General features: G+C 36.7%; 2 protein-coding genes and 1 pseudogene across 4 annotated transcripts in view; 2 read left to right on the top strand and 1 right to left on the bottom strand.

The window, feature by feature from the left end:
* Positions 1-2,253, top strand: part of GNPDA2 (glucosamine-6-phosphate deaminase 2) — a 28,768-nt gene extending 26,515 nt beyond the window's left edge. The window contains exon 7 of the mRNA XM_051842497.2: positions 2,130-2,253. Coding sequence (XP_051698457.2) covers positions 2,130-2,149 — 20 coding nt within the window. The 3' untranslated portion in view covers positions 2,150-2,253. The remainder of the gene's footprint in view (positions 1-2,129) is intronic.
* On the bottom strand, positions 5-20,164 carry GUF1 (GTP binding elongation factor GUF1). 3 transcript variants are annotated; one of them, XM_002709411.5, is made up of 17 exons: positions 19,785-20,164; positions 17,811-17,922; positions 17,515-17,663; positions 17,159-17,239; positions 15,625-15,702; positions 15,260-15,343; positions 13,229-13,293; positions 12,546-12,749; positions 11,309-11,448; positions 9,048-9,171; positions 8,569-8,701; positions 7,582-7,725; positions 5,719-5,852; positions 3,480-3,581; positions 2,622-2,741; positions 1,083-1,119; positions 5-181 (listed from the first exon to the last, which is right to left on the bottom strand). In XM_002709411.5, exons 1-17 carry the CDS (start codon positions 19,935-19,937, stop codon positions 44-46), a joined length of 1,998 nt encoding a protein of 665 aa, XP_002709457.2. In that variant the 5' UTR covers positions 19,938-20,164; the 3' UTR covers positions 5-43. The 3 variants fall into 3 exon arrangements, with proteins under 3 accessions (XP_002709457.2, XP_069924276.1, XP_051698449.2); XM_070068175.1 differs by lacking the exons at positions 17,159-17,239; positions 17,515-17,663; positions 17,811-17,922; positions 19,785-20,164 and adding an exon at positions 16,607-16,716; XM_051842489.2 differs by lacking the exons at positions 12,546-12,749; positions 13,229-13,293; positions 15,260-15,343; ... (3 more) ...; positions 17,811-17,922; positions 19,785-20,164 and adding an exon at positions 12,139-12,209.
* Positions 19,980-27,230, top strand: LOC103346056 (glycosyltransferase 8 domain-containing protein 1 pseudogene; annotated as a pseudogene).
* The last annotated feature ends 467 nt before the right edge of the window (positions 27,231-27,697 follow it).

The following is a 27,697-nucleotide window of genomic DNA, read 5'->3' as shown; positions in this document are numbered from 1 at the left end:
AAAGTTTTTAATTTATGAAAATTCTTTTATTTTTTTCCACCAATTACTTATCAGGTTGTGTTTTCAGAACTTTTATAAAAGCATCTTTTGGAACTTCAATGTTGCCAATTTTCCTCAGTTTCTTCTTTCCTTCTGCTTGTCTCCTCAAAAGTTTCATTTTTCGGGTAATATCACCACCATACTGAAAAATATTTTTAAAAATTAAAGTCTAAATCACTCCAAAAATACACAATTACACAATCCTAACCACCTACATGAGATAGCATCTACCAAGTTACTATCTAATTTTCCTTGTTAATCCTAATTACACTACTTTCTCAATGGTAATGGCTGTAATTTTTTTAGGGAGTGGAAATGAAGATCTGCAAAGAAATATAGTATTACAAAATGCATATCCAGTTAAGAACTGCCAATCTCATTGAGTCAAGGCTTAATTTTGGATATAAAGCTACATTTTCATGGAGAAAACTCTTAATCACAGAGGCACAAATTACACACATTAAGTATTTAGAAAAAATTTATCAATTCTCATAATAACAGAGTCAAGAATAACTTCATAATTGAAGCAGCAAACTTTGGCAAAGCAACATAGGAAGTAGATTTCACATATTCTTCAAAACAGAAGACATAGCCTTTTATCTTTCAAAATCTTTATGTATTATGTTAACAAAACATGTTACCCAGATCATAGAAGTAACTAGTATAAAAATATTTAAGACTGCACTGGCGATGTGACGTAGTGGGATAAGCCTCCGCCTGCAGTGCCAGAATCCCATAAGGGTACCGGTTCGTATCCTAGCTGCTCCTCTTCTGATCCAGCTCTCTGCTTTGGCCTGGGAAAGCAGTGAAAGATGGCCTAGCTGTTTGGGCCCCTGCACCCACATGGGACACCAGAAGCTCCTGGTCTTGACTTCAGGTCGGCTCAGCTCCAGCTGTTTTGATCATCTAGGGAATGAACCAGCGGATGGAAGACCTTTCTCTCTCCCTGTCTCTAACTCTACCTCTCAAATAAACCAATACACACATCTTTACACATAAAATAGACATACTAAAAGGTAGAATACACAGAACTTGATACATACACATTTCGCCAAAACGTTTTTTCTATAGGCTTTCACACTGTAACAGAGGAAATTCTGTTTAAGTAAATAATTTCATTATGCTGTTTAAAAGTGCTGTATGTCCAAAAAGAATCTCCCTTTTACTAAAGAATTTTAATTACAGTATCTTCACTGATATAAAATTGCTGTAAGCAAATAATTAAGATAGCTCAAATGTTGTATTTATTCTATGTACTTAGATTAGCATAAAAAAACAATTCAACATATTATCAGCACATATTTGTTAAGAAAAAAGTCAACACTTGCAGTAGTAAGGCTTGATTAGGCCAAAAATGAGTATGTTGTGACCTTGAGTATAAGAATTATATAAGCCTCTTTCAGGCTCAACCTAAAAATAAAACTACTACCACTACTTCAAAAACATTAAAAATGATTATCTAATTACTCAGTACCAAATTTGGGAAGAATGGCTAAAATATAGATAAAGAATATATTGTGAGACTTAGATTTTCATGAGATCAATTGCAGGGTAAATTAATTTTAATATATCCATCTCAACACTTAGAAACCAATCACTCTCTAAATCTGAATTAATTTCTAAATTTTTCTAATTCTGAAAATAGCTCTGTTTTAATTTTTTTTAATATAAAAAAATGTTTCCCCTAAACGTATTCTCTACATTATCACACTTAATTGTTTGGTAAGTTTTAAATTGCACTTTCTAGAATATTCTCTGGTTTTCAGCACACTCTGCCTAACCTCTGGGTGTTAATGAAATACAAAATAACCAAAGTGTTAAGAAATGAAATTTATTGCCACTAATGGCCCTAGATTTATCTCATCTGTATAAAAAATGCCGGTCATATCTTACCACTACTGAATAAGCTAGAATTTAATAGCAATTTCTAACTTTTCATAACTGAGTTCCCAGATGCCTTAATATCATGAAGGAAATAAGCACTGCAATATATTTCTTGCATTTGCTGTTATTAACAGTAGAGCACCTTATTTAGTGTTCTGATTTATACATTTCACATAGTAACAGTAATTAGCCTGTCTTCCTTCCAGGTATACTGGAATCTTTATGAGGTCCCTAAGCTAGAATGCAAAGCCTATTGGTATAAGCATTCCTGTTTGATTGAAGGCCTCCTTCTCTGGGGAAGTGATATCAAATACTTCAGGTAAAAAAAAAAATCTTAATTTTGTCTTTTGGGAGATAAAACCATTTCATTTCAGTTTCTGTTAGCTATTATCTAATTGAAGGGATAAAACCACACAGATACCTTACTCAGGAAATTCAATTCAGTCATTTGATAAAATGGGAAATAAAAGCTTTGCTTCCAACTCAAATACATTATATTAACTATAATGAGCATCACCTAGGGGTATTATATAATACTGTCATTACTTAAATCAATGGAATTGACAGCTCTATCATACTGTTTCTACAAGTTAAATTAAAAGCTTACGCTGATATTAAGTTAAATCTTTTGGTACTCTAGTATTCTAGGTATATCATTTCTCAAACTTGCCCAGGAACAAAAATGAATTTCCACTCACGTTTCTCTTGCAATGATTTTACTTCCAATTGCAGCTTGAACTGCTATTTCAAACAGCTGCCTAGGAAGAGAATCCTTTAGACGTTCACATATGGCTTTCCCAACAGAGTGTGCTTTGTCTCTGAGACAGAAAAATAATTCTCATGTTCTAATGCACATACATAATCAATGTAAAAGTGACTTATTAAGGAGGTTTAAATGGAACTTACATTTTATACTCTGAATCATGAATGCTTTTCTATTCTAAAAATTATATTCTATATAACAGAAAATTTAGAAAGATATATTAAGAAAATAAAAACCACTCTTCATGCCCGCACCCATTTAAAACCAGTTAATACACATTTTAAAATTTTTAAAAGTATATCTTTTTAGTCATTTTTCTGCATTCACAATTTTCTTTAGTTAAATCAATATGCAGATAGTTTACCTTCATATTTAAATATTCTTGTCACTAGTCCATAATCTAGTTTTAATGACTTAATATAATAATTGGTGCCCCATAATTTTTCTTAACAACCTGCCAGTTCTTGAATATGTGGATGTTATCAGTTTTTATGAACATAAAAATTATTTTTGTTCTCAATTCTAAATCTGTTATTTTAAAGCTTAGAATACTTATTTTATCTGGTAAGAGCAACACTTTTTTTTACATGACACTGTTCCTTCTGAATACCATAATTCTATCCTCCCTGAAAAGAGAAGTGTGGGTGGGGAAGGAAATAGAAAGAAAAACTAGTAGAATGAAATATATTTTTAAAAATCTAACTACTCAAATAAAATTGGACAACCCATAATTACAGAGAGACTATCAAAGTGATTAGTTTCAAAGTCCATGATTAGCATGCATTCAGCTTACTTGTGTACAATCGTTACTAGCTCCTCCACAATATTTCCATTCAATAGAATATCCATTTTGACAAGTTCTGCAGCCTGGTAGCCAGCATCTTCATAATCGAAACTAACAATGGGGAAAAAAAAGTCTATGTAATAAACATTAGACTTCCCAGATGATTACATTTTTGCTTTACAAAACGTTTTCTTTCTACTCCTTTCAAAACCACTCACCAAAAACGATCTAAGTGTTCATCAAAATACGACAGACACAGTTTCATGTGAATGGATCTAAACATCCACAACAAGGAATTAACTTCCTTAACCTATTACATTATTAGATTAATCAAATTAAGGGCAAAAGCAATGGTAATGCATCTAAAGGGGGAAGGGAAAGAAAGTGGTAAGACTAGGCAAAGGGATTACTGAAGACAAAGGGCCCCTCTTTCACTATGTTGCCAGCACAGGTGGGCTGCAGATGATGTCCTGTGTTAACAGGGGCATTCTCAGATTTACAAGTTGGGTTTCTATTTAGTTTCTATGTTTAAATAAATGCTATATCACTGATAGACAGCCACCACTAGTGAGACCTGAATAACCTGTATTGTTTTTCGGTTTGAACCTTCACAGGACTTCTATGACAAGTAAATAATATATGTAAAGCGGTCGGTGCCGCGGCTCACTAGGCTAATCCTCCGCCTTGCGGCGCCGGCATACTGGGTTCTAGTCCCGGTCGGGGCGCCGGATTCTGTCCCGGTTGCCCCTTCCAGGCCAGCTCTCTGCTGTGGCCAGGGAGTGCAGTGGAGGATGGCCCAAGTCCTTGGGCCCTGCACCCCACGGGAGACCAGGAGAAGTACCTGGCTCCTGCCATCGGATCAGCACAGTGCGCCAGCCGCGGCGGCCATTGGAGGGTGAACCAATGGCAAAAGGAAGACCTTTCTCTCTGTCTCTCTCTCTCTCACTGTCCACTCTGCCTGTCAAAATAATAATAATAATAATATATGTAAAGCACTCTGAGCCAATAGCTAGTAAGCTAAATATTAAAACAGCCTAGCCTGGCACATAGAAGCACTTAGTTTCAACTCAATGTCTTGTATGAAAGGAAAGAAAGTTATTGGGTAACAAGTTCTGAGAAAGGAATTCTCAATTCAGACAGATAAACCAAGATTCTTTTGTATGAAGAGTTATTATGTGCTAACTTTCTTCACCAAAAAGTACATTTCATAAAATTAAACTTCTGGGTCACTATAGTATGCTCCTTAAGCACTAGAATTTTTCTTTGAATGTTATTTTTAATCTGTATGCCACTGTGTGTGTTTGACAGATGTGAATGTTCATGTCTCCCTCTAATTCTCCAGTTTATTTCACATTTTTTTGCCACTCCACTATACAACATCCTGGAATACAAGACTTTGGAATACTGAGGGCATCCCATAAGGCCATGCACTGAGTTCCTTATTTACTGTTTAATATAAACTCTTCTTTTTATCTAGCTGTTCTCCATGTACCCCTTTGATATAGACAATGGTTTTCATGACATGGGCCACTTACTGCTAGGAAGACCCAAGTTATTAAAGAGTTCACGAGTACAGGAACACACTTAGCACTTTTTACAGATTGAATATGTAATTCTGTTGTTTAAGTGTAAATAGATGCTCCTGAGATCATATAATACAAACATATTATAAAACTACCACTGAGGTCACAGTTGCTGTTATGTAAAATTATATGTAACTTTTCTTGAAAACTATTTATTTGAAAGGCAGAAAAACAGAGCTATCCCCTGGTCTACTTGTCAAATACCTACACACAGAGGGCTGAGCCAAACTGAATCCAGATTTGGGTCTTCCACATGTGAGTGGCAGGGACCTAACTACTTGAGCACTACCTGCTACTTCCCAGGTTATGCACTGTCAAAAACTGTAACCCAGAGCACAGCCAGGACTTGCACCCAGACTTGCACCTAGTTATAAAATGTGGATCTCTTAACTGCTAGGTTAAACACCTAGCTCTATGTATAATTCTTGATCCTACAGACAGAAAGAAGGAATATAGCTCTTTTCATGAAAAGGACACTACATGTTTTTCAATAAAGGCAAATAATAATTTGATAATGAACTGAAGCAATGTTTTTCTCCTATAAGCAAACTACTAGTATAAGGTTGTTCCAGGCCTTTAGAGTGTTATTCTCAACTACTTTCAAAAGGGTTGAGATTACTAAATAAGAGAATAGTACCTTCTTGATACTTGATGTAATTTCTTACCTAGCATATCCAGAAGACAGAGACTTCAAAGAGTCATAAAAATCAACCACAATTTCATTCAAAGGAAAGAGATATTTAAGCATAACTCTATTTTGATCAATAAATATCATATTCTTCTGAACCGCTCTTCGAGCCTAAAAACAGAAAAGGAAAATGTATTTAAAGATAACCAACTCAAATATTGATTTACAAAGTAATTTATACAGATGTATATTACCAAGTAATAAATCCTAAAGGAGTACACAAAGTAAACTTGAGCAATAGCTATACTACAGCAAGAACCATTTTGTATTTCAATTACATTATGCTTGCCATCAAAGCTTTAATCTGTAGTTATGTTTTATCTTTTTTGATTTATAGTATTTTATCTAAAAGTAAGTCAAATATAACTACAGATAAAGTTCAAGTTCAAAGAATTTTTTCAAACTTTTCTAAAGAAATTAGGTTCAGAGAAACTGACCAAAAAAATTAATAAATTAACAAAATAAAGTTTGTAATAAAAGAAATAAAACTGAAGTTCGCTAGTCATCATTTGACATACTTCCCAGTATGTGTCAGAGTATTTCTTTTTTTTTTTTTTTTTTTTTTTTTGACAGGCAGAGTGGACAGTGAGAGAGAGAGACAGAGAGAGAAAGGTCTTCCTTTGCCGTTGGTTCACCCTCCAATGGCCACCGCGGCTGGCGCACTGTGGCCAGTGCACCGCACTGATCCGATGGCAGGAGCCAGGTACTTCTGGTCTCCCATGGGGTGCAGGGCCCAAGCACTTGGGCCATCCTCCACTGCACTCCCTGGCCACAGCAGAGAGCTGGCCTGGAAGAGGGGCAACCGGGACAGAATCCGGCACCCTGACCGGGACTAGAACCCAGTGTGCTGGCGCCGCAAGGCGGAGGATTAGCCTAGTGAGCTGCAGCGCCGGCCCAGAGTATTTCAAATAGGCATTTTTTGAGAAATATGGTAAGAAGCCATTGTAGATTAAATCATTTACTGAAATGTGGCAAGAACTAAAGAAAAGTAGCAACTACCTCACAACTTAAGATTCCCAAATATTATAACTATCTTTAGAACTATATTCAAGCACTCAAAAGGGCTAAAAACAAACAAAACCCAAAACCAAACAAACAAAAAAACCAGTTCCTTTTCCTACTTCAGGTAAATAAGCATAAATTTTCCTTTAGGCTATATTAATTTATTAGATTAGCAGATGACCAAAACTACTGATTATATCTTTTTTTAAAATAAATATAGTTTAGTGCCAGTGCTGTGACACTGTTGATTAAAATCATGCCTACTGTGTTTCCAATCCAGCTCTTTGATAACATGCTACCACCTGTGTGGGAGACATGGATCTAATTCTTGTCTCCTTGCTTTGGCCTGGCCCAGCCTTGGCTGTTGCAGCCATCTGGGGAGTGATTCAGCAGATAGAAGATTCTCTGTCTCCCCCTCTGTCTCTGTCTCTCCCTGTCACTCTTTCAAAGAAATATATAAATCTTTAAATAAGACAAATTAACTTAAAAAGCACAGATATCTATGAAGGTAGTTCAAAAAGTTTATGGGAAATGGAATTAAAAGTTTATTTTTGGTGCAAAAAATTTTGAAATCTATGCAGACAAGGGGTCTTCAAAAACTTCATGAAAATGCATATTATTAAAAAAATATGCAAAGATTTTGAAATTTTTGCATGAAAATAAACACCTTTTAATCCCACTTTTCACAAATTTGTGAAGTACTCCTATAATTGACCTAAAAAGATTTACAGAAAAAGCTCATAAAATTCACTGTGGTTAGCAGAGCAAAACCTGAGATGGGAACCACTGTTTCAAAGGAATAAAACTACTATTATATTAAATTGCATTATATTTCTACCTGGCAAAGCATCATTATTTCTCTAGTGTATTCATCTGGTGTGATGATAGTACCTAAAACAACTGGCTCCAAATATTCTGTGACTTTTGATTTGTCAGGGAATTGTGCAGGGTTGATGATTGTTATCTCTTTTTCTCTATATTCCTGAAAAGTAGAGAAACACTAGTTAAAAAGAAACTTTATGGTTTTTTTGAAATTTGCTGTTAATGTGCAGTATATTGTGGAATATATTGTTATTTAATTCATTGGAATAAAAACATAAAAGAATCTCCACAGTTTATATTTTTAAAAATCTCACTGTAAGCATTTAATATTAGTAGCAAACATTACTGGATAATATATCCTGCTTATTAACATTTACTAAACACATTTCTTGGGCCATTTAGATAAGTATGACATAATTACACAATTTAACCTGACCCTTTTAAAGCACTATGATTAGTTTAGTAGCTTAATCTTCCTGGAAAATATTTTAAAATGCCAGAGTTAATAGTGTTTAAAGCAAACAGACTGCCAGTTAGATGGCATGCAATATGGTTTCTATCATTAACTTGAAATCTAAAATTCCCTACAGCCACAGAAATAAATACTTCACTTTTTATAAGATAAATTAATGATGAGCAAAGTTAAACTTTTCATCTTTGTGCTGGATTTAGAAAACAATATTTTCTTCACTAATTCAACTTCTTACTACCAGTAATATAGTACTGAAATGTGGCAATTACATCAGGTTAAGAAAAATTTTTCACAAATGAGTTTTAAAATAGGTTCTCCATCATTAGCCATAAAGTAATTCAACATTTATTAGTATTAGTCAATAATCAGCTTCCATAGGTAGGCAGCTGCCGTGATTCTAAGTTTCCCCTACAGTCCATACATACACATTTATTTAGTTTTCCCTTTTATGCTGATGTAAAACAATACTAAATATTATAGTACCTTTATGAATTTTATGCTGATGTAAAAAAGTACTGAATATTATTATACCTTTATCAATTTTGCTGAAGAAAGAACAGCTTTATATGGAACAGTAGGGGTTGTCATAATAACGGAAGCATTATATTCTTGTTCTAGTCGCTGGTTGAAAACTTCCATATGTAAAAGTCCAAGAAAGCCCAACCTGGAAGAGAAAGTCAAACACTAGAATGATTAAGTCCCAGGGACTCTATTTCCTTTGGTAAACATTGTTACTTTGTGAGGGAGTGGTGAAACCAAGAGTCACTGAGGGAATTTTCCTAATTAAATGCTAGCATAATTTTATTAAATTGGATTCAAATCTTCCATGGAAAATCTATTTCCAAACACTAGAAAACAAAATGTGATTCCACAGTGCAAAAGGCAAATATAAAGTGCTTCAGTTCACTTTACAGTAATATGAATGTGTAACAGAAACATGCATGAGCAATTCACCATTTAAACTTTATTTTTCAATAAAAATGTTACTATACAGTATGAATGAATCTTACCTCCAGCCCGCACCCAGGGCAAGACTACTGTCTCGATGAACTGTTACACTAGAGTCATTCAAAGTCAATTTTTCTACTGCACTCTTCAGGTTATTATATTCAGATTGGTCTACAGGATACATTCCTACAAACACAATGATTTCTAATTATCACATGTGATAAGCTGCCTCCAGAAAAAACCTAAAACGTAGTACTGCCAAGTTCAAAATTAATCATCTAGCTTTTGAATTACTTGCCTATATTTTGTTGACTAAAATACGGGCTTGCCTAAACAATATGAATATTATGTTAAATAAATTTTCCATTATCATGCAAACCATTAGCCTTAACAAATATACAACTGGATTCATGTTCTAATTAAAGTTCCTATGCTTTTACAAAAATATAGGGGAGAGATAAACAAGAACAACCGAGGGAACCAGGCCTATTAAGAAATTATATTGTATTTATTTCAAGAAACAAAAGCACAAGTACTTTACAATCAAAGATGAAACCATAGTAGATAAAAAAACAGGAACAGAAATGAAAACTATAGTTAACTCTTAATTCTTTAGGGTGGACTATATATTAAAACCAAAATAAATTTTACTTATTGCAATTCACTGACATAAAATTGAATTACTTGGGGCCAGCACTGTTGCATAATGGATGCCTGCAAGGCCAGCATCTCATATAGGAGTAGGTTCAAGTCCCAGATGCTCAACTTCTGATCCACCTTTCTGCTGATGCACCTGGAAAAGCAAAGGAAGATGGCCCAACACCTTGGGCCCCTGCACCGATGTGGGAGACCTGGATGAACCTTCTGGCTTCAGCATATCCCTTCCCCGGCTATTACAGCCATTTGGGAAGTGAATCAATGGATGGAAGATCTCTTCATCTGTAGCTCTTTCTCTCTGTAACTCTGGCTTTCAAATAAATAAAATAAATCTTCAAAGGTAAATGAATAAAATAAGTTACTACTGATCCATCAGATTCTCTTTCATCTGTTATCTCTGAACTTCTCATGTCCTTCTAAATTCAAATAACTGACTTTGGCAAATGGTGGTAAACAAAATTCTTAATTCCCAATGAAACTGTCTTGCAGGGAGAAAACCAAGGGCTTGATATCCATCCAGCACAGAGTAACCTGGTGAACTTCAGTTAGGTCTTCTTTTTGTAACTATCTATAATACAATATTAAAGTTCAGTTACAAGGAAGGTACTCAAAGTCTAAGGATAATGAGTAAATAAAGACATTCTAATAGGAAAATGTTTCAAATATAATAATGGACTAATTCCCTAGAGAAAGAAGGAAATTCTTATTACTGTGCTCACCTATATTTCAGAGACTTTTTTAAAATATTTATTTATTTATTTGAAAGAGTTACACAGAGAAAAGAAAGGCAGAGAGAGAGAGAGGGGTCTTCCATTCGCTGTTCGCTCCCCAACTGGCCATAATGGCTGGAGCTGTGCCAATCTGAAGCCAGGAGCCAGGAACTTCTTCCAGATCTCACATGCAGGTGCAGGGGCCCAAGGACTTGGGCCATCTTCTATTGCTTTCCTAGGCCATAGCAGAGAGCTGGATCAGAAGTGGGGCAGCCAGGACTCAAACCGGTGCCAATATGGGACGCCAGCACTGCAAGTGGTGGCTTTACCTTCTGTGCGACAGCGCCGGCCCCAGAGACTGTTTTTTAAGAAACAATCTTAACAGCTTATTTCTTGGGGCTAGTGTTGTGGCAGTGGGTTAAGCCACCCCCTATGACTCCAGCATCTCATATGGGTACCGTTTGAAACCCAGCTGCTCCACTTTTGATTCAGGTCCCCGCTAATGCACCTGAGAAAGCAGAGGAGGATGGTCCAAGTGCGTGGCCCCCTCCACCCATATAGGAGATCTGGAAGAAGCTCCGGGCTTCAGACTTCAGCCTGGCATGGCCACTGTAGCCAACTGGGGAGTAAACCAGCAGATGGAAGATCTCTCTTGCGCTGTCTTCTCTCCCTCTTTCTAACTCTCCCTTTCAAGTGAATAAAAAGTAAATCTTAAAAAAAAAAGAGCTTATTTCTTAAGGGCTGTTACATGATCTCTCATATGAAATTATAAACTGCTATATGATATACATAGCACATACAAAAAACAACTAAATCAAACAGTACAGTGGCATTGGCAATTAAAGTAAAAAGACGAAGGTGTATTTATCATCCAATAATTTTGGTTTCATTATTGGGACAGACTTTTAATTTAAAAGTATTTTCACCCTCAACCTTTGAATTTGTGAGCTCCTCACCTGCAAATACCATTGGTTTCGCTGATTTAAACCCAGGCAAGGGCTCCACTGGTTGTCTATGTAAATATAATGTATCTCCTACTTGCGCTTCAGTGATATTTTTCATCCCAGCAATCAGATAGCCCACCTGTCCTGCATATCTAAATAAAATTATTATATGCAAATATTTACTGCTTTAATGTTTCATGTACAAATTCATAATTACTACCTTTCCATGAAACTATCACACTTTAGAAGCAAAACCTCATCAGACTAAAAGTAAGTGCTACACATGGGTTCTCAAACTCTAAGGCTTATCCATAAAAGAACACACATCTTATAATCCATTACCCAAAAAATTCTACACCATAAGCATAAGGCCTTCTTATTGATTCTGCTCACTTTGGCAAATTAAACATCTTCTAGTGTAAAACTGATAAGCACAGCACAGCACACCATTCATAGGTCTGTTTTACTCATCAATTATGGTACATACATTAATGAAGAAAAAGGTAAGCATGTCATCAAGCAGAAAAATGTGAACTCTCAACAAACTTGGTACCTACTGGTATTCAACTTGTTGGAAAAGAGGAAATTCCAAGATTTCAGCTTTGGCTTTGTTTCAAAAAAATTTCCTTACACAGAACAAACTAATTTACTATTAGAATGAGGTACACGAACCTTAAATATGTGGTGATATTCATAACACATGGCAGAATATAAACAAACTTTAGCAATAGTTAAGTAAAATTAAAATAATTTGACTCAAATAAAATAGGTTAACATAATGCTGCTTTTAAGACATATACTACACCCTCAAATGTGGTTAATATAGTCATCTAGTTCAATACCTTAATTTTTATAGATGAGGAACAGGACTTAGAAAGCTCAAACCACATGCCCAACATCATCTAATCAGTACCTACCAAGTAACAAAAATAGCTGTTATAAAAGTGTTGAGGAAACTCTTTCATTGTCTTATCAAATACATCAATATAGGACCCAATCTGTGCTGGTTCATAAAATTATAACTAGTCATGAAGGGTAAATACCTATTATATATATTTTAGCCACAGAAATTTCCATTCTTCACATAAGAGATTCCTTTTGAAAAAGGATTTTCAGTTGCATTAGATAATCAAGTATTTTTTGTTTTTAGTTACCAAATTAGGATCATGCTAAGCACACCAAGTTGAGAAAGCAGCAAAAATGGAAACACATACAAATGTACTTTAAATTACCATTGTAGATTACTCACAATTTATTTGTTGACTGCTCATTAGGATTCAAAACTCCTACTTCATTAACTTCATATGTCTTTTGATTGTGTGCAGACACAATTTTGTCTCCTTTGGAAACCACTCCATCAAATAATGCTATATTGGCTATCACACCTCTGTACCGGTCAAAGGTGGAATCAAATACCAAAGCTCTCAGAGGATTTTTGCGATGTACTTTAGGGCTATTAAATACAAATAATATACTAAATTTAGTATAAATTTAATAGCATACTAAATTAAAATAACACAATGGCTATTTTCCAACTTAGATATTAAGCTCAGCTTATTCTACTTTTTAGAAAGGTTGATACCCATCAATCAAAATAAAAGGACCATTTAATAAATTCAGTATATTTTTGATTTAATTCAACCTCCACTTTTAGAAAAGTGAGCATTTTAAATTAGTTATGAATATATTTGTTCAGTACAAAGCCAAAAACACTAACTGCTAATGTACTGAATTCTGTTTATTGACTTCAAGATGAGCTCACTATCATTCTTGCAGCTTCCTTTACTGTACTATATTTGCCTTTGACAAATAACTAAAAACAAATAAAATATTCTCACTGCTAGATTATTTGCCATATAGATTAGTAACAGATCAAATAGATGGCCTTTGAATGCTTAAATATAAATAATATAAATACAGCAAGACACTTACGGAGGTATTCTTTCAATAACTGCCTGAAGAATACTTTCAACATTTGTTCCAAGTTTAGCAGAAATCTAAAAATATACACGTGAAAAAAAAAAACAAAGCAATTAGAGACTATACTTTTCATCCTGATGACGTAAGATTTATAATCTAAAAGAAGTAAATTCTAATAGTTATCAACTTGAAGAACACAGGGAAAGGAAAAGTATAAAGGCAACAATCTATTGATAAATACCTCTTTCTGTTTATGGTACTGAAAGTGCAATGAACTCAGAAGTTCAAAAAATAAGGATCACATCTCTGCATGTATTGTGTAAGTCGACCAATACCTATGTCCGTAAGCTCCAATGTCCTCATCTGGGAAATGATTGATATTCTGCCTAAATCTCAGATGTTGTTTTATAGACAGAATATACAATATATGTGGATGGCATGCAATAAAAGGCTTATTACTACTTTATTGTTCTCACACTAAAAAAAAGCAAACAAAGACAAACTACATCTGTAATTATGACTGAACTATCAGTAATAAATGAATGTCTGAATTCCTGATTTTAAAGACTATTTCCACTGCATACTATCTCTAACCCTACAAACAGGATTTTTCTACCTCAGCATTGTCAACATTTTGAGGCAGATAATTCTTTGGAAAGGCTAGCCTGTGCATTAAAGGATGTTTAACAACAACCAGAACATCTCATTTACCCACAAAGTGCCAGCAACACTCTCCTTAATGTGTGACAACAACTGTCTCCAGGTGTTGTCTGTTTAATATCCTGGCATGAGGTGGTGGTGGTAAGAGCACCACTGAGAACTCAAACTCTAGACTCTAGTACTGTGATTGTACTACTTTCTTTCTGTTACCTAGTGTACCACCCCTGTCTCCCAATACCAACTCCTTTTCCATCCTTTCCCTTCTGTGACTCTAAGGTCCACTATTTACAATCACTCTGCACAACTACTTTCTACTCTCTCCCTATCATAGACAGCTGGCAAAACCTCAACCTTGACTGCATCCTGTTATATGCCTTTTCTATACATATATATGGAGCAGCTTAATATTATTAGAGAAAAATCATAACTGGCCTAGTTCATATCTTATATATTCATCACAAGATCTCAATGTACAGCTAACAATTCCTCACAATCCCAGGACCTGACAACTGGTAAATGCAACAATACCTCTCAGTAAGGAGGCTATTCACCACCTTCCTTTTCAACCCACATATTTTGTACTCTAGCCAGTTCACTCTCAGTTGATGACTTGCCTTCTTACACCTCTGTTCTGAAACCATAACTCCAGATGATATTCTTATAATGGGATCCCTCTTTGTAATAAAAAGTAAATTCTATGTATTTATCCAAGTTAAAAATATTATACATTCATGTCCCTTGATCTTAGCCAAAAGGCTGAGAAGTGATTATATATTCACTTATTACTAGGTTGTATATAATCATCTTGTTTAGGTTAAAGAAACAAAAATATCACCACCTGAAAGTTGTTCTTTCCAAAACTGGATGAGAGGAAAACATGATACTATTACACGACTATGTATTTCAGCAGTTTGGCCATGGCCATTTAGTAAATAAACAATTTGAAAGACAAATAAAAGTTCAGATTTAAAATGTTTCCAACTTTTTTAAAGAAATTTACTGTCTCCTACAATTACTATAGCTAGCAATTTTATGAAATACTTTCAAGTTCCAAGAATGGTATATCCAAACACCTTGGAATTAGTTTGAAACTGCTCTTCAAAGACTGTATTTTCAATGCGATAAAATGGTTAGAAATAACACTTTAATGAGCTTCTGAAGGCCTGTTTTTAGTCCTGGAACACTGGCTAACTAAACCCTGTTTTTATTCAAGTGATGAAATCTATAGGTTTCTGGTGAAGATCAAATGAAATACTAGTAAAGATCTTTTAACTCTATAAAAACATTATACAATGATGGACTATAATATAAAGAGTTCACATAAGCCAGTGACCTAATACTTTTAGAAATATAATTAATAGTCTTCCAAAAATTTTATTTTACCTTAACACATTCATTTCTTGGAATATCAAACACTTTTTCAATCTGTTTTTCAACTCTTTCAGGATCAGCACTCTTCAGATCTATCTTTAAAAAAAAAAAAAAAAAGAAAATCCATCATGTGTTAGTATAATCAAAATTAAACGTACTATATCTTAACAGTAATTGGAGATATACCTGACCCCTCCATGCCTTTTTCAAAAAGTTTATATTTATATATTTAATAAATAGCTATAGATTTATTTGTAATATATACTTAATAAATAGCTAAAGATCCCTCATAATGAAAAACAGTACACATAACATTAATACTGGACATATTTGTATAAGGTGTAACAATAAACACATAATTTTGCCATTCTAATTACCTTATTTATAACCGGGATTATTGACAGCTGTGCTTCAAAAGCAAGAAAGAAGTTTGCCACAGTTTGGGCTTGAATACCCTGCAAAGACAAAGATATAAGATACTCAGATTATCATTCTAAGTAATCCAAGACTATTCCATACATCTTCATCAAAAGTGTTGTTTTGTGCCATTCTAATGATAAAATTAAATAAGTGCCAAATCAAATAGCTGCTTTTCCTACTTTTTGTTCCAGCTAGTGTCTTAGGAATCAAAATGAAGATCACTGATGGTAAAGCAATAAACACACCAAGGGGAAAACCAGCAGACACTCTACTAAGTCTGAGATGGGAGACTTGAAGGAAATAGAGGACAAACTAGAGTATCTATTCTTCTGCTTTATTCCCTGTGATAATTCTTTTCAGTGCTGGAAGTATTTTTGGAGGCCCTACTCTGCCAGAAACTGTATCATGTATCAGAGACACAAGGACGTGGAAGCATACTGAAGTCAGGGTCATGCAACACAGATTATAAAGCCCACTACTATGAGAGAGACAGTAAGCTTCCCTAATAGGACCAGTAAAGGCCTGGCACAACACTATCTCTGGATTTTTAATGGTTTGTGAAAAACCAAGACATTTCAAAAGCTTACTTTAGCATATCATAGCTTTCTATGGTCATCTGTTGCCTATGTTTCATGGATTATGCTCATACCACAAAGTAACTTGGTGATAAGATTTTTTTAAACTGCACACTTTCCAAATTAATGTCTAAAATCACCTAAAATGCTCTGGAAACCAAAAAACTTATATTCCTGCATTACTAAAATCTGAAACAAAGGGGTAAGAATTGTGGCATAGCAGATAAAGCCTCCACATGCAGTGCCAGCATGCCATATGGGTGCCAGTTTGAGTCCCAGCTTCTCCACTTCAATCCAGTTCCCTGTTAATGGACCTGGGGAAGCAGCAAAAGATGGCCCAAGGGCTTGGGCCCCTGCCACCCACTTGGGAGACCCAGAAGAAGCTCGTGGCTCAGTCTCAACCATTGCAGCCATCAGGGTAGTGAACCAGCAGATGGAAGATCTCTTGCTCTCTCTGTCTCTTCCTCTCTTTCTGCAACTCTTTCAAATGAGTAAATAAATCTTTAAAAAACCAAAAAGAAAAGAAAAGAAAAAACTGACATGAAAACTTCAGATTAAGAAGACTAAGAACTGCTAAAATTGTTTTGCTTTTTTTGGTAGGATGTACTGATAACACTCTATACTTCAACACAACAAAAATCTTGCAAACAATTCCTTTGATTACTTTAAAAAAATTAAAAGATGAGTTAGTTAATTCCATAAAATGCTTTAATGTATTAATTATTAATATGGCAAAAACATAACATGACTTTGGATAACACATAAATACAATAAATTTACTGTAGATAAGTAACATTTTTATTCAAACACAAAAATTCTTCTCCAAAATATAACATCTTAAGGAAAGCCTCTTGAGACAGACAAATAAGCATGTCACAGCACATGTCACATCATAAAAAAATGAAGAAATACTTACCTCATTTGCATCAACCACCAGTAAAACACCCTGGCAAGCAGAAAGAGACCTGGATACTTCATAATTAAAATCAACATGGCCCTGAGGAACAAAAATATTGATATTTGTAAATATTAGATGTGATTTTTGTCATTGGAGGACCATTATAAGTGTATTCACTCTACCAGATAAAACATTAAATACATGGTTTCCTTTTTAGCTTGCACTTGTGAAACAATTTACACTAACACAAAAATATTCAGAAAACAGCAAAATTTTATGTTTAATGGTCAGTTCAAAAATTAAACAAAGGTTTGTTTGCACTATTAACACCAGGTTGAATTTAACAATACGTGCAAAAGTAGTATTAAACTTACTGGTGTATCGATGAGATTTAAAAGGTACTGCTTTCCTTCAAAATCATAAAAAAGAGATGCTGTCTGTGCTTTAACAGTGATTCCTCTTTCTCGTTCCACTTGCAATTTATCAAGAACCTGCTTATTATTTTTTGTTTTATCAATTGTCCCTATAAACAGAAAGACAATGATACTTCTCTTCGTTTTACAAAATAACACAACATATAAAACAAAATCCAGAATCCAAGAAAGCATGGTAAAGCAATCCCCAATTTTTCACTGCCATCAAGTATGTATATAATATAAAATGAAAATACCTGTTAGTTCCAGGAGCCTGTCAGCTAAAGTACTTTTTCCATGATCCACATGTGCAATGATACTGAAATTTCTAATATTTTCAACAGGAAATCTAGACATGTCAAACTTTTCCTATAAAGGGGATAGAACACATTTAGGAATGTAATGTAAAATAACATGAGACAAATATATGGACTCAAAGAATACTCTTTAAGTCTTGGAACCATTTCATTTGTTATTTGGATTATTTTTCTGACAGTAAGATGTATAGCACAGCTCATGTTACAAGGAACACATTACTAATTTCACAGCTGAGGGTGATCACACAGCTACATAAAAATCCCTCCTTTAGTCTTTCCATCATTTACAGGACCATCAGGAACTGACTTTATTTTCATTCATGGAAAACCTCGATCCCTACAACATTTAGATAGATTGAAAATATTTTGTCCAGCAAAACTTCTTGAGATAAAGGGGCTATAAAAATACTGAATGAATGAAAAGAATTCTCTACTCTCATCACATATTTAAGGCTCCTAACAGATTCAAAGTTGTTTTTGTTTTTTTTTTTAAAGATTTTGTTTATTTATTTGAGAGGCAGAGTTACAGACAGAGAGAGGGAGACAGAGAGAAAGGTCTTCTGTCCATTGGTTCACTCTCCATCAGCCGGAGCTGCGCCGATAGGAAGCCAGGAGCCAGGAGCCAGGAGCTTCTTCCTGGTTTCCCATGTGAGGGCAGGGGTCCAAGGATTTGGGCCTTGTTCTGCTGCTTTCCCAGGCCACAGCAAAGAAGGGGAGCCAGGACTAGAACCGGTGCTTTTATAGGATGGCAGCGCCACAGGCAAAGGACTAACCTACTATACCTCGGCTGGCCCCCTCCAAGTTTTAATTTAGATCTTTTGTTACTTTGTAACTTCTAGAGAGAGAAAAAAGTGTATAACAGCCCAAATTAAAGGTGCTCAGTTAGCACTTTAAACTTTTATATATTTTTCAACAAAACTCCTGTGTTTTAGTGCACATAATTTTTTACCAAGATGCATCACAAATTGCTGAAAATTGGTATTCAAGTAAAACACAACAGTTTTTTGGACTTTAAACGTCATTTTTTCAATCAAATCTATATTTTATAGAAAAATGAAATGACAATAGAACACAATTCAAATAAAAGTACAATCATGGCTCGTATATGTGAATAAAATTTTGCAAAAAAAAAAAGCACTATCCCTAATGTTTGCCCTGTAGATCCTGTTACCATTCATATCAAAAGGTATACAGAACTTCACCATTTTAATAACTGTGAATTGCAATGTAAACCACGAGCATTTTACAAAAAAGCTGATGTTGATTAATTACACAAAGTCTTAGTTTTCCACTTATCCATAACTTGCAGTAAATCACATTTCTGCCCAAACCACTACAGTTATGATTGTTTTTAGAACTGCTGAAATTCCATTCTTTCCAACAAGAAAACAGTCAAAATTACACAATTTTTTTCTGATATAAAAATAAATAAGACAGACGTTAAGACACTTGCCCAGCACTTCTTACGCACCAGGTATTGGACTAAAAAGTTACCTCTCCTTAAAAAGTCACTGGATATTTGATTAGTATCTCTTTCAACAAACGAGGAATGGACCGAAAGGTCCATTACGCTGCTCAGGTCACAAACCAAATAAATTTCAGGGAAATGGGGGTTACACCATCAGCTTCCTCAGTAAGCTTTTAGGGGAATTAAACAATACGTGCAGAGCTTAGACCAACGCCTGGCAGTTGATACGTCTGATCAGCACACCCAGGTTAAGTGACTCGTCCAAGGTCGCACTGGCGAGGCCTGGGCGCACTTCAGACACCTAAACGGGGCCCGCAGCTCCCTGCTCCGCTTCCCTTTACGAAATCGCAAGCTGGCTCCACATCTACACCCAGAAAGCCCTGCACACTTGCAAGATCACAGGCAGAATCCCACCACGCTTTAATCGGAAGTTAGGGGACGGGCACCTCCACGTCTGCAGAACCGTACAGCCTGCTGGCAACCCAGGACTCCGCATCGGCGCTGCGAGTCGGCGCGGGCCGGGGTCGACGCGCAACCCCGCTGACCCACGACACCAGCACGCGTCCGCGCCACCCTCTGCAACCCACGAGGGTCCACATGCTCCGGGCGGCGGAAGCGTCAGGAGCCGATCTCCAGGCGCGATGAAGCCATGCCTCGAACGGTCACTGTCTCAAGGACACCTCCACCAGAAGCCCAGGACGAAAACGATGTTAGAAGCGGACGCCGCGGGCCACAACACCGCAGCACCCGACCCACGGCGCAGCCGGGGTACCAGGGACGCGGCGCCGTTTGTTGACGTCTGCAGGTCTTAAGACGACCTGACGTCACTGCGTCTTCGGCGAGGTAGTGAGGGGGTCACGTGAACGGAAGCGTTGCGACACTTCCTATATACGGAGTGTGAGCTTTGCACGGCCTTTGAGGTTAATTTTTATCGTGTCTCGAGTGTTTTTCGCTCTGATTTGTACTGCTTCCCTTCACACTACTGCTCCTGGTGTGTGTACTGTCAGTTCCTCCAAGCCACCTCAGGAAATCCAGACGGAGCGACTTGGCGGAGAGCACGCGCTATGCATGTGGTGCAGCCGAGTGTGCATCCCAAGGGGACCGATTTCCGTACCTGCAGTGCCGGTCCCTTTCCCACACCCTAAAGGGAGATTTGGAGAGGAGTCCAGGTTTAAGTCCTGGGACGTAAGGATGCCATAATTAGCACAACGTTAGGGTTTAGCCTCCTAATGAATTTCAAAATGACAATGGGACTCTTAAATCTGAAAAGCAAAATGTATTCTTCACGTCAGTCATTAACACTAATATTGAAGTGCGTCTGAGAGGAAATGGGCCATAACGTGGATTGCGTTAGTGCATCCAGGATAGTTTTGGCAAGAAGTTGGAACAAGGTTCCATCCTAAATGCCTAATAACTGCATCATCTTCAAGTTACCGCTGAAGCAGATGTTTCCCTTGCAGAGCACAGAGCTCTGGGAAGTGAGAACTAAGAATAAAAAAGACACCTTAATGGTATCCGTGCCTGTCTCCTAATTCCGCTTGGGCTTTTATGGAATACCCGAGTTTGGTGCAATGGAAGGGAGAGGACAGCTGTGTTTAGCTCTCTATCGTAGCTGAAAACAGAATCCTTAGCCTTGTTTTCAAAGCCTTTGAAAAGTTTCTTCATTTTGGAAGTTTTTAATATAAAAAGTTGTCATAAAATCAGCTCTTGTAACTAAAAATTATGAATTAAAAACAATACTCGATGCAACAGTAAGTCACATTTGTTAGAGAATGAACTAGCTTGAAATGCAGTGAATAGAATAGTTTTTATGTCAGTGTTGCCTGATTTGCATATTCGTGGAGTTTCTCTCCATATCCTACCAAAGATAAAGCCAGACACCAAAGTGGTAAAGAAAGATGTTAAATATTGATACATCATTGTAATGAGGAACAGCATGAATTAAACTAGACTTTGATGTGTGTGGAGGTGACTGTCTTTTTAAGAGAGGGAGAACAACCTCGGGGAGGGAGTGGATTTATACAAAGGGTGGGAGGTTGGTCTTTGGGAAACCCAGCTGAGTTCTTTAATGGGTCCTTATAAAAGTTAGGCCACTACTTTCCCATTTAATGGTCCTTATAAAAGTTAGGCCACTACTTTCCCACCGATGCTGAGAAAAGGTTTATTTTATTCGTCTTTGAAAGACAGAATGACAGAGAGACTTTCCATCAACTAGTTCACTTCCCAAATGGCACCAACTACCAGGACTGGACCAAGTCTAAGCCAGGAGCCTGGAACTTCATCAGGTCACCCAGGTGAGTGGCAGGGGCCCAAGTACTTGGGCCATCTTACACTGCTTCCCCAGGTGCATTAACAAGGAGCTGGATCCCTGGCAGAGCGGTGGGATGTTGGCACTGGGCCCAGAAACAGTAAATTCTTCCGGCAGCCTTGAATATCCTCACACAGCAACTTATGGCCGATGGACTCATGACCTCAGAGATTCTGCCTTTTAGCTGTTGAAAGCCATCTCCATATTGTTAAAAATGTGTGTTGTGGGAAAGAAGAGAAACTTGTGTTGAATGTCTGTGTAGTTTTGTATTTTTTTGATTTGCATCAAAAAAAAGTATTTGAAAGGCAGAGATCTCCCACCTGATGTTTCACTCTGCAGATGCCCACAACAGCTGGGATTGGGCCAGGCTGAAGCCAGAAGCCAGGAATTCAATTCAAGTCTCTCCGATGGGTCACAAGGACCCAAGTACTTGAGCCAAAAGTTTAAGTTAATTATCTTTTTAAAGACTTTGTGTCCAAATACAGTCACATTCTGAGAAACTGAGGGTTTCAATATATGAGTGAGGTGTGTGTTGGTTGGGGGGGTGGTTTAAAGACACAACTCAGCCATGATAAATAAAGGAAATAATAAATGACAACATACCTGGGTTTGATTGCCCACTCTGGCTCCTGACTCCAGCTTCCTAGTAATCTAGACCCTGGGAGGCAACAGTGGTGGCTCAACTAATTAGGTTCTTGTCACCCATGTGGACTAACAAGATTGAGCCCAGCTCCAGGCTTCACCCAGTCTAGTTCCAGATGTTCAGGGCATTTGGGGAGTGATCTAGCAGATGGCAATGTGCCCTTGGACACCCACTCTTTATATTGTAGATCTGTATCTCTCAAGTAAATAAATTAAAGATTTCACAAAATAGCATCATAATATTCATTAAAATTATATGCAAAATTTTATAATATATTCTTGCTATGTTACCCAGAAAATCTCTAGCATTGCTCTTAGACAGCTAAAATGATGCCACCAGGTGACTACAGTGTGAACTACAACTTAAGATTCATTTTCTAAACTAGTTTTTAAAGTCCTATTATGATTTTTTTAGACTTTAATATTTTTCAAGTTTTGAACATACACTGGAGCTTTATAAATGTTTTTAATATCACAAAGTAGAAAGTACCTCAATGACAGAAGGAGAAAATTTGCACAAGTTATATATGGAAAGAATAGTCTGAGCTAGCTTGAGGATGCCTTCAAAAGAGGTTTTCTAGTAGGTATTTCACCCATTATCCTCTGCAAAATGACATTGTGTGGGGTGAAAATAACACAATAGGCTTTTTGCTTTCAGAAACTTACTCTGATAACTATGTGTAAAATGTATTAGAAAATAAAATGAATGAGATGAGAGAGAGAGAGAAGTAGTTATTTTAGTTATCTGGGGACACACAGTAGATTCCAGAATAAATCAGTGGCAGAGAATAGTGGTGAAAGGGTGGTGTGGGAAATAGAATTAGGGTTATTTTAATATACAGCAAAAGGAAGGAGTGTGTAACTCCAAAATTTCTACCTTTAGTAGAATGGAAAAATAGCACTGCTCATTAACCGGCGGGGAACTATGATATTCAGTATCCAGTAGGCAGTTATGAATGAAGCTTGGAGAGGTTCAGGAGTCGAGTTTCAAAGATTATCTATTAAAATATAATAATGGGGGCCAGTGCTGTGGCATAGTGGGTAAAGCTGCCACCTGCAGTGCCAGCATCCCATATGGGTGCCAGTTCGATTCCTGGCTGTAACACTTCTGATCCAACTCTCTGCCATGGCCTGGGAAAGCAGTAGAAGATCGCCCAAGTACTTGAGCTCCTGCACCTGTGTGGGAGACCCGGAAGAAGCTCCTGGCTCCTAACTTTGGACCGGCCCAGCTCCCACTGTTGTGGCCATTTGGGGAGTGAACCAGCAGATGGAAGATCTCTCTCACTCTCTGCCTCTCTGTAACTCTGCCTTTCAAATAAATAAGTAATAATGGGCTAGCATTGTGGCACAGCAAAAAAAAAAAAAACGGACTTCTGCAATGTCAGCATTCCATATTAGTTCCTGTTTGAGTCCCAGCTATTCTGCTTCTGATCCAGCTCCCTGAAAATGTGCCTGGTAAAGTAGTGGAAGATGGAGCAAGTACCTGGGCTCCTGCTACCCATGTGAGAGAATGGGATCTGTTCCATTCCTCACTACCAGTTAATTTTTTTAAGAAAAAAATTCTTTTAATTTTTAATTAGTTTTCAAGAGACTCAATGTGATTTACAGGTACAATTCTTTTTTTTTAAAAAAAAATTATTTATTTGAGAGAGAGAATCACAGACAGAAGGAGAGACAGAGAGAAAAGTCTTCCATTTGCTGGATCACTCCACATATAGCCACAACTTCCAGAGCTGGGCAAATCTGAAGACAGAAACCAGGAGCTTCTTCAGAGTCTCCCACGTAGGTGCAGAGGCCCAGAGACTTGGGCCATCCTCCACTGCTTTCCCAGGTCATAAGCAGAGAGCTGGATCAGAAGAGGAGCAGCCAGGACCCCAACCAGCACCTATATAGGATGCTGGCACTGCAGGTAGAGGTTTAACCTACTATGCCACAGTGCCAACATCTGTAGATACAATTCTAAGAACATAATGATATTACCTTCCTCCCTCCCTCCAACCCTCCTTCATTTTCCTTTTTTTTAATTTTTGTTTTTGAGATAACATTCTAAGTTTACATTACAGTAAAAGGCTTAATACTTAGCCCATTAAGAAGTTTAACAAGTCAGCAAAAATACTCTAGGTTAGTGGGAATATAGACCATGGCTCTAAACAGTAATTTAATGAAAAAAATGACCATTTTACCCATATACAGTAAATTTTAAAATAATCACAGATCATTAAAACTATAGTAGTATAATATTATTAACCATTTATTTCACAAAGGTATACAACAAAGTTTCATGAAACTATATTCACAGCAATACTGATAGACACAGATACTTCATTCTTTTTTCCTTTCGTATTTTTTGTTTGTTTTATAAATTTTAGCTCTCACTTTAAGGGAGAATGTGTAGTATTTGGCTTTCTGGGTCCAGCTTATTTCATTCAACATGATAATTTCCACTTGTGCCCATTTTGCTGCAAATGGCATAATTTCATTCTTTTTTATAGCTGAATAATATTCCATTGTGTATATCTACTGTTTTCTTTATTCCTTCATCTCACTATCAGTTTCTAACGGATTCTTGCCAGTCTGATATTTCTTGGCTTGTGGATGCATCGCTACAGTCTCTACCTTCATCATGCAGGTTTTTCCCTGTGTCTCTCTTAACTTCATCTTCCTTCTGTATATATATTCCTGTGTCCAAAGTTTCCCTGTTTATAAAAACAGAAGTGAAATTGGATTGCAGCCTATCAGAATGACCTGCATTTTAACATGGTTACCTCTATCAAGACCCTATTTCCTTGTAAGCTCACCATCTAAGGTCTTCAAAATTAAGACTTCAATATGACATTTTTAGAAACATAAGTGGATCCATAGCATCATCTAAGAACTGACTTCCAGCAAGACTAAAGGTTAATAGCTTTTGTTGTAAATCTTGATTCAAGTTAAAAATCTGAGTGGGCATCCTTTACCTCAGACTCAAAAATGGGTTCAACTGAGAATCCATATCATAATTTATGAAACTCTGTGAAAATTACCTTAAAGTTAATTAACCTTCATATCCAAAGACTGTTTTAATATTAACCACTTTTGTTTTTTTAAAATATCTATTTAAGAGAGACAGAGAGCTCTCAGACACTGGTTCCCTACCCAGACACCCACAGTGGCCAATGCTAGGCTAGAGCTACAGTGAAAAAGCCCAGAGGCAGGAACTCAATCCAAATCTGCCACATAGGTGTCAGAAACCTTGTTACTTGAGCCATCACTGCTGCATTCCATGGTCTGAATTAGCAAAAAGCTAGAATCAAACTCAGGTACTCTGATTTGAGAAGCAGCCATCATAACTGCTAGGCATAATGCTTGCTCTCAGTAACCACTTTTAAAGTATTTAAGTTTAAAAACATTATAAACCCAAGTAATCTGAATAAATATTTGTGTGGCAGATTGCTCTTTTTTTAAAGTGACCACAGCAATATTTCTTGTCTAACATGCTCTTTCCAGAACCTGAGCACCAGCCACATTGTATTACCTTTGTATTTCTGTATGACTAATTACTGTAATTGTAGCCTCTAAAAAAAAATCCACACATTTATTAGTTCACTGTTAATGTAGAGTAAAATTCTATCATGAATTAGTTGTCTTCTCTGCTTAGTATTTTATAAGACTGAAATCCATGATCTTATAGAACTGGGATTTTACCTGGAGCCTCTAGAGTAATATCTACTTCTAAGTTCATTCAACTTGCTAGCAGAATTCCACTCTGTGTGGGGCTGAGATTCCTGTCTCTTGCTGTCATCTGGGGGTCACTCTCATTTCTTAATGGCTACTTAACATTTCTTGGCACATGGTCTTCCATCTTCAAAGAAGCCACAGTAAATGAAGTCCCCTTTGTGCTTTAAACCTTTGATTTCCTCTGCCACCCGTCAAAGAACAGTCTTCTTTTAAAAGGCTCTTGTGATTAGACTGATCAGATTAGGCCACTCAGATCATCTCCCTATCTTAGTCAATAGACTAGTGGCTTTAATTAAATCCCCACCATCAGACACCAGATATATGGAGTGATCAGGTCTTGAGATGATTCCAGTCCTCAGCTTTGATGCTACCGCAGACTTCATCAAACAGAGTAGGGAAGAGCTCTCTGCATCAGCATGGCTCAAATTACAGATTTGTGGGGAGAAAGTCTTATTTAAATTCAGTACATTTTGAGATGGTTTGTTTTACAGCAATGGGTATCTACAATAACTAAAATACAAATATTTATTTTAGAATGGCAGAATTCTATTCATTATTAATCAGCAAATATTTGATGAATGTTTACTGTGTGTCAGACACTGTATTAAGCTATGGAGATGCAAAACTGAAGTAGACCAGGTTGTATTGCAATAATTCACAAGCAAGTCAAGAAATACATTACACTCCTCCACCCACTGCAGCGTTAATAATTAATATTTATGTAATTCAGAGGAAAAAGATATCAATCTATAAACAGCATCATCTTGGTCCTGGCTATTGTCTTCTTCTTACTGGTATTGTACTGTAACTTCCTTAGCCTGAACAGTTTCCTAAGGAATGAGGTTTCAGATTAAGGAATTCTAATGCTGCCCAAAGTGATGGAGATGAGAGACAAGAGGAGATTCCTGTGATCATTACTGCATCTGAAGACAGGCTTAGAGGGGTCATCGCAGCCATAACTAGCATTCAGCAGAACACTCCCTTTAATGTGATTTTCTACATTGTTATGCTCAGTAACATTCCTGACCATCTTTGGTCCTGGCTCAACAGTGGTTCCTTGAAAAGCATCACATACAAAATTGTGAATTTTGACACTGCATTCTTGGAAGGGAAAGTAAAGGAGGATCCTGACCAAGGGAATCCATAAAACCCTTAACCTTTGCAAGCTCTTTTGCCAATTCTGGTTCCCAGTGCAAAGAAGGCCATTTATTCAAAATATAACTAGCTAGCTGGAAAAATCGGTGAGGCTCAATGCAGAAAAGGGATTATACAGCAGAACACTGGCTGGCAGCATCACAATACCTCCTCTGCTTATGGTGTTTTATCAACAGCACCCCACCATTGACTCTATGTGGAATGCCCACCACCTCGGTTCCAGGCTGGAAAACTATATTTACCGCAGTTTATAAAGGCTGCCAAATACTCCACTGGAATAGACATGTTAAGCCATGGGGAAGAACTGCTCCATACATTGATATTTGGGAAAAATGGTATGTTCCAGATTCAACAGGCATATTCAGCCTAATCTGAAGACATACTGAGATCTAAAACACAAAGTAAAAAGAATGTAAACTATAAGCATCTCTCAGGTAATCTTAGAAGACTATATGTATGTGTGGGAAGTTATCAGTCGCTAGGCTTCAATGCTGTATTTTGCTATAGGGATACAAATAATTGAATATGAATGCCAAT

The sequence above is a fragment of the Oryctolagus cuniculus genome, chromosome 2 (assembly GCF_964237555.1).
Source record: "Oryctolagus cuniculus chromosome 2, mOryCun1.1, whole genome shotgun sequence".
Classification (NCBI taxonomy): Eukaryota; Metazoa; Chordata; class Mammalia; order Lagomorpha; family Leporidae; genus Oryctolagus; species Oryctolagus cuniculus.
Note: the sequence above shows the minus strand (reverse complement) of the source record. Positions and strands in the feature narration are given on the sequence as shown.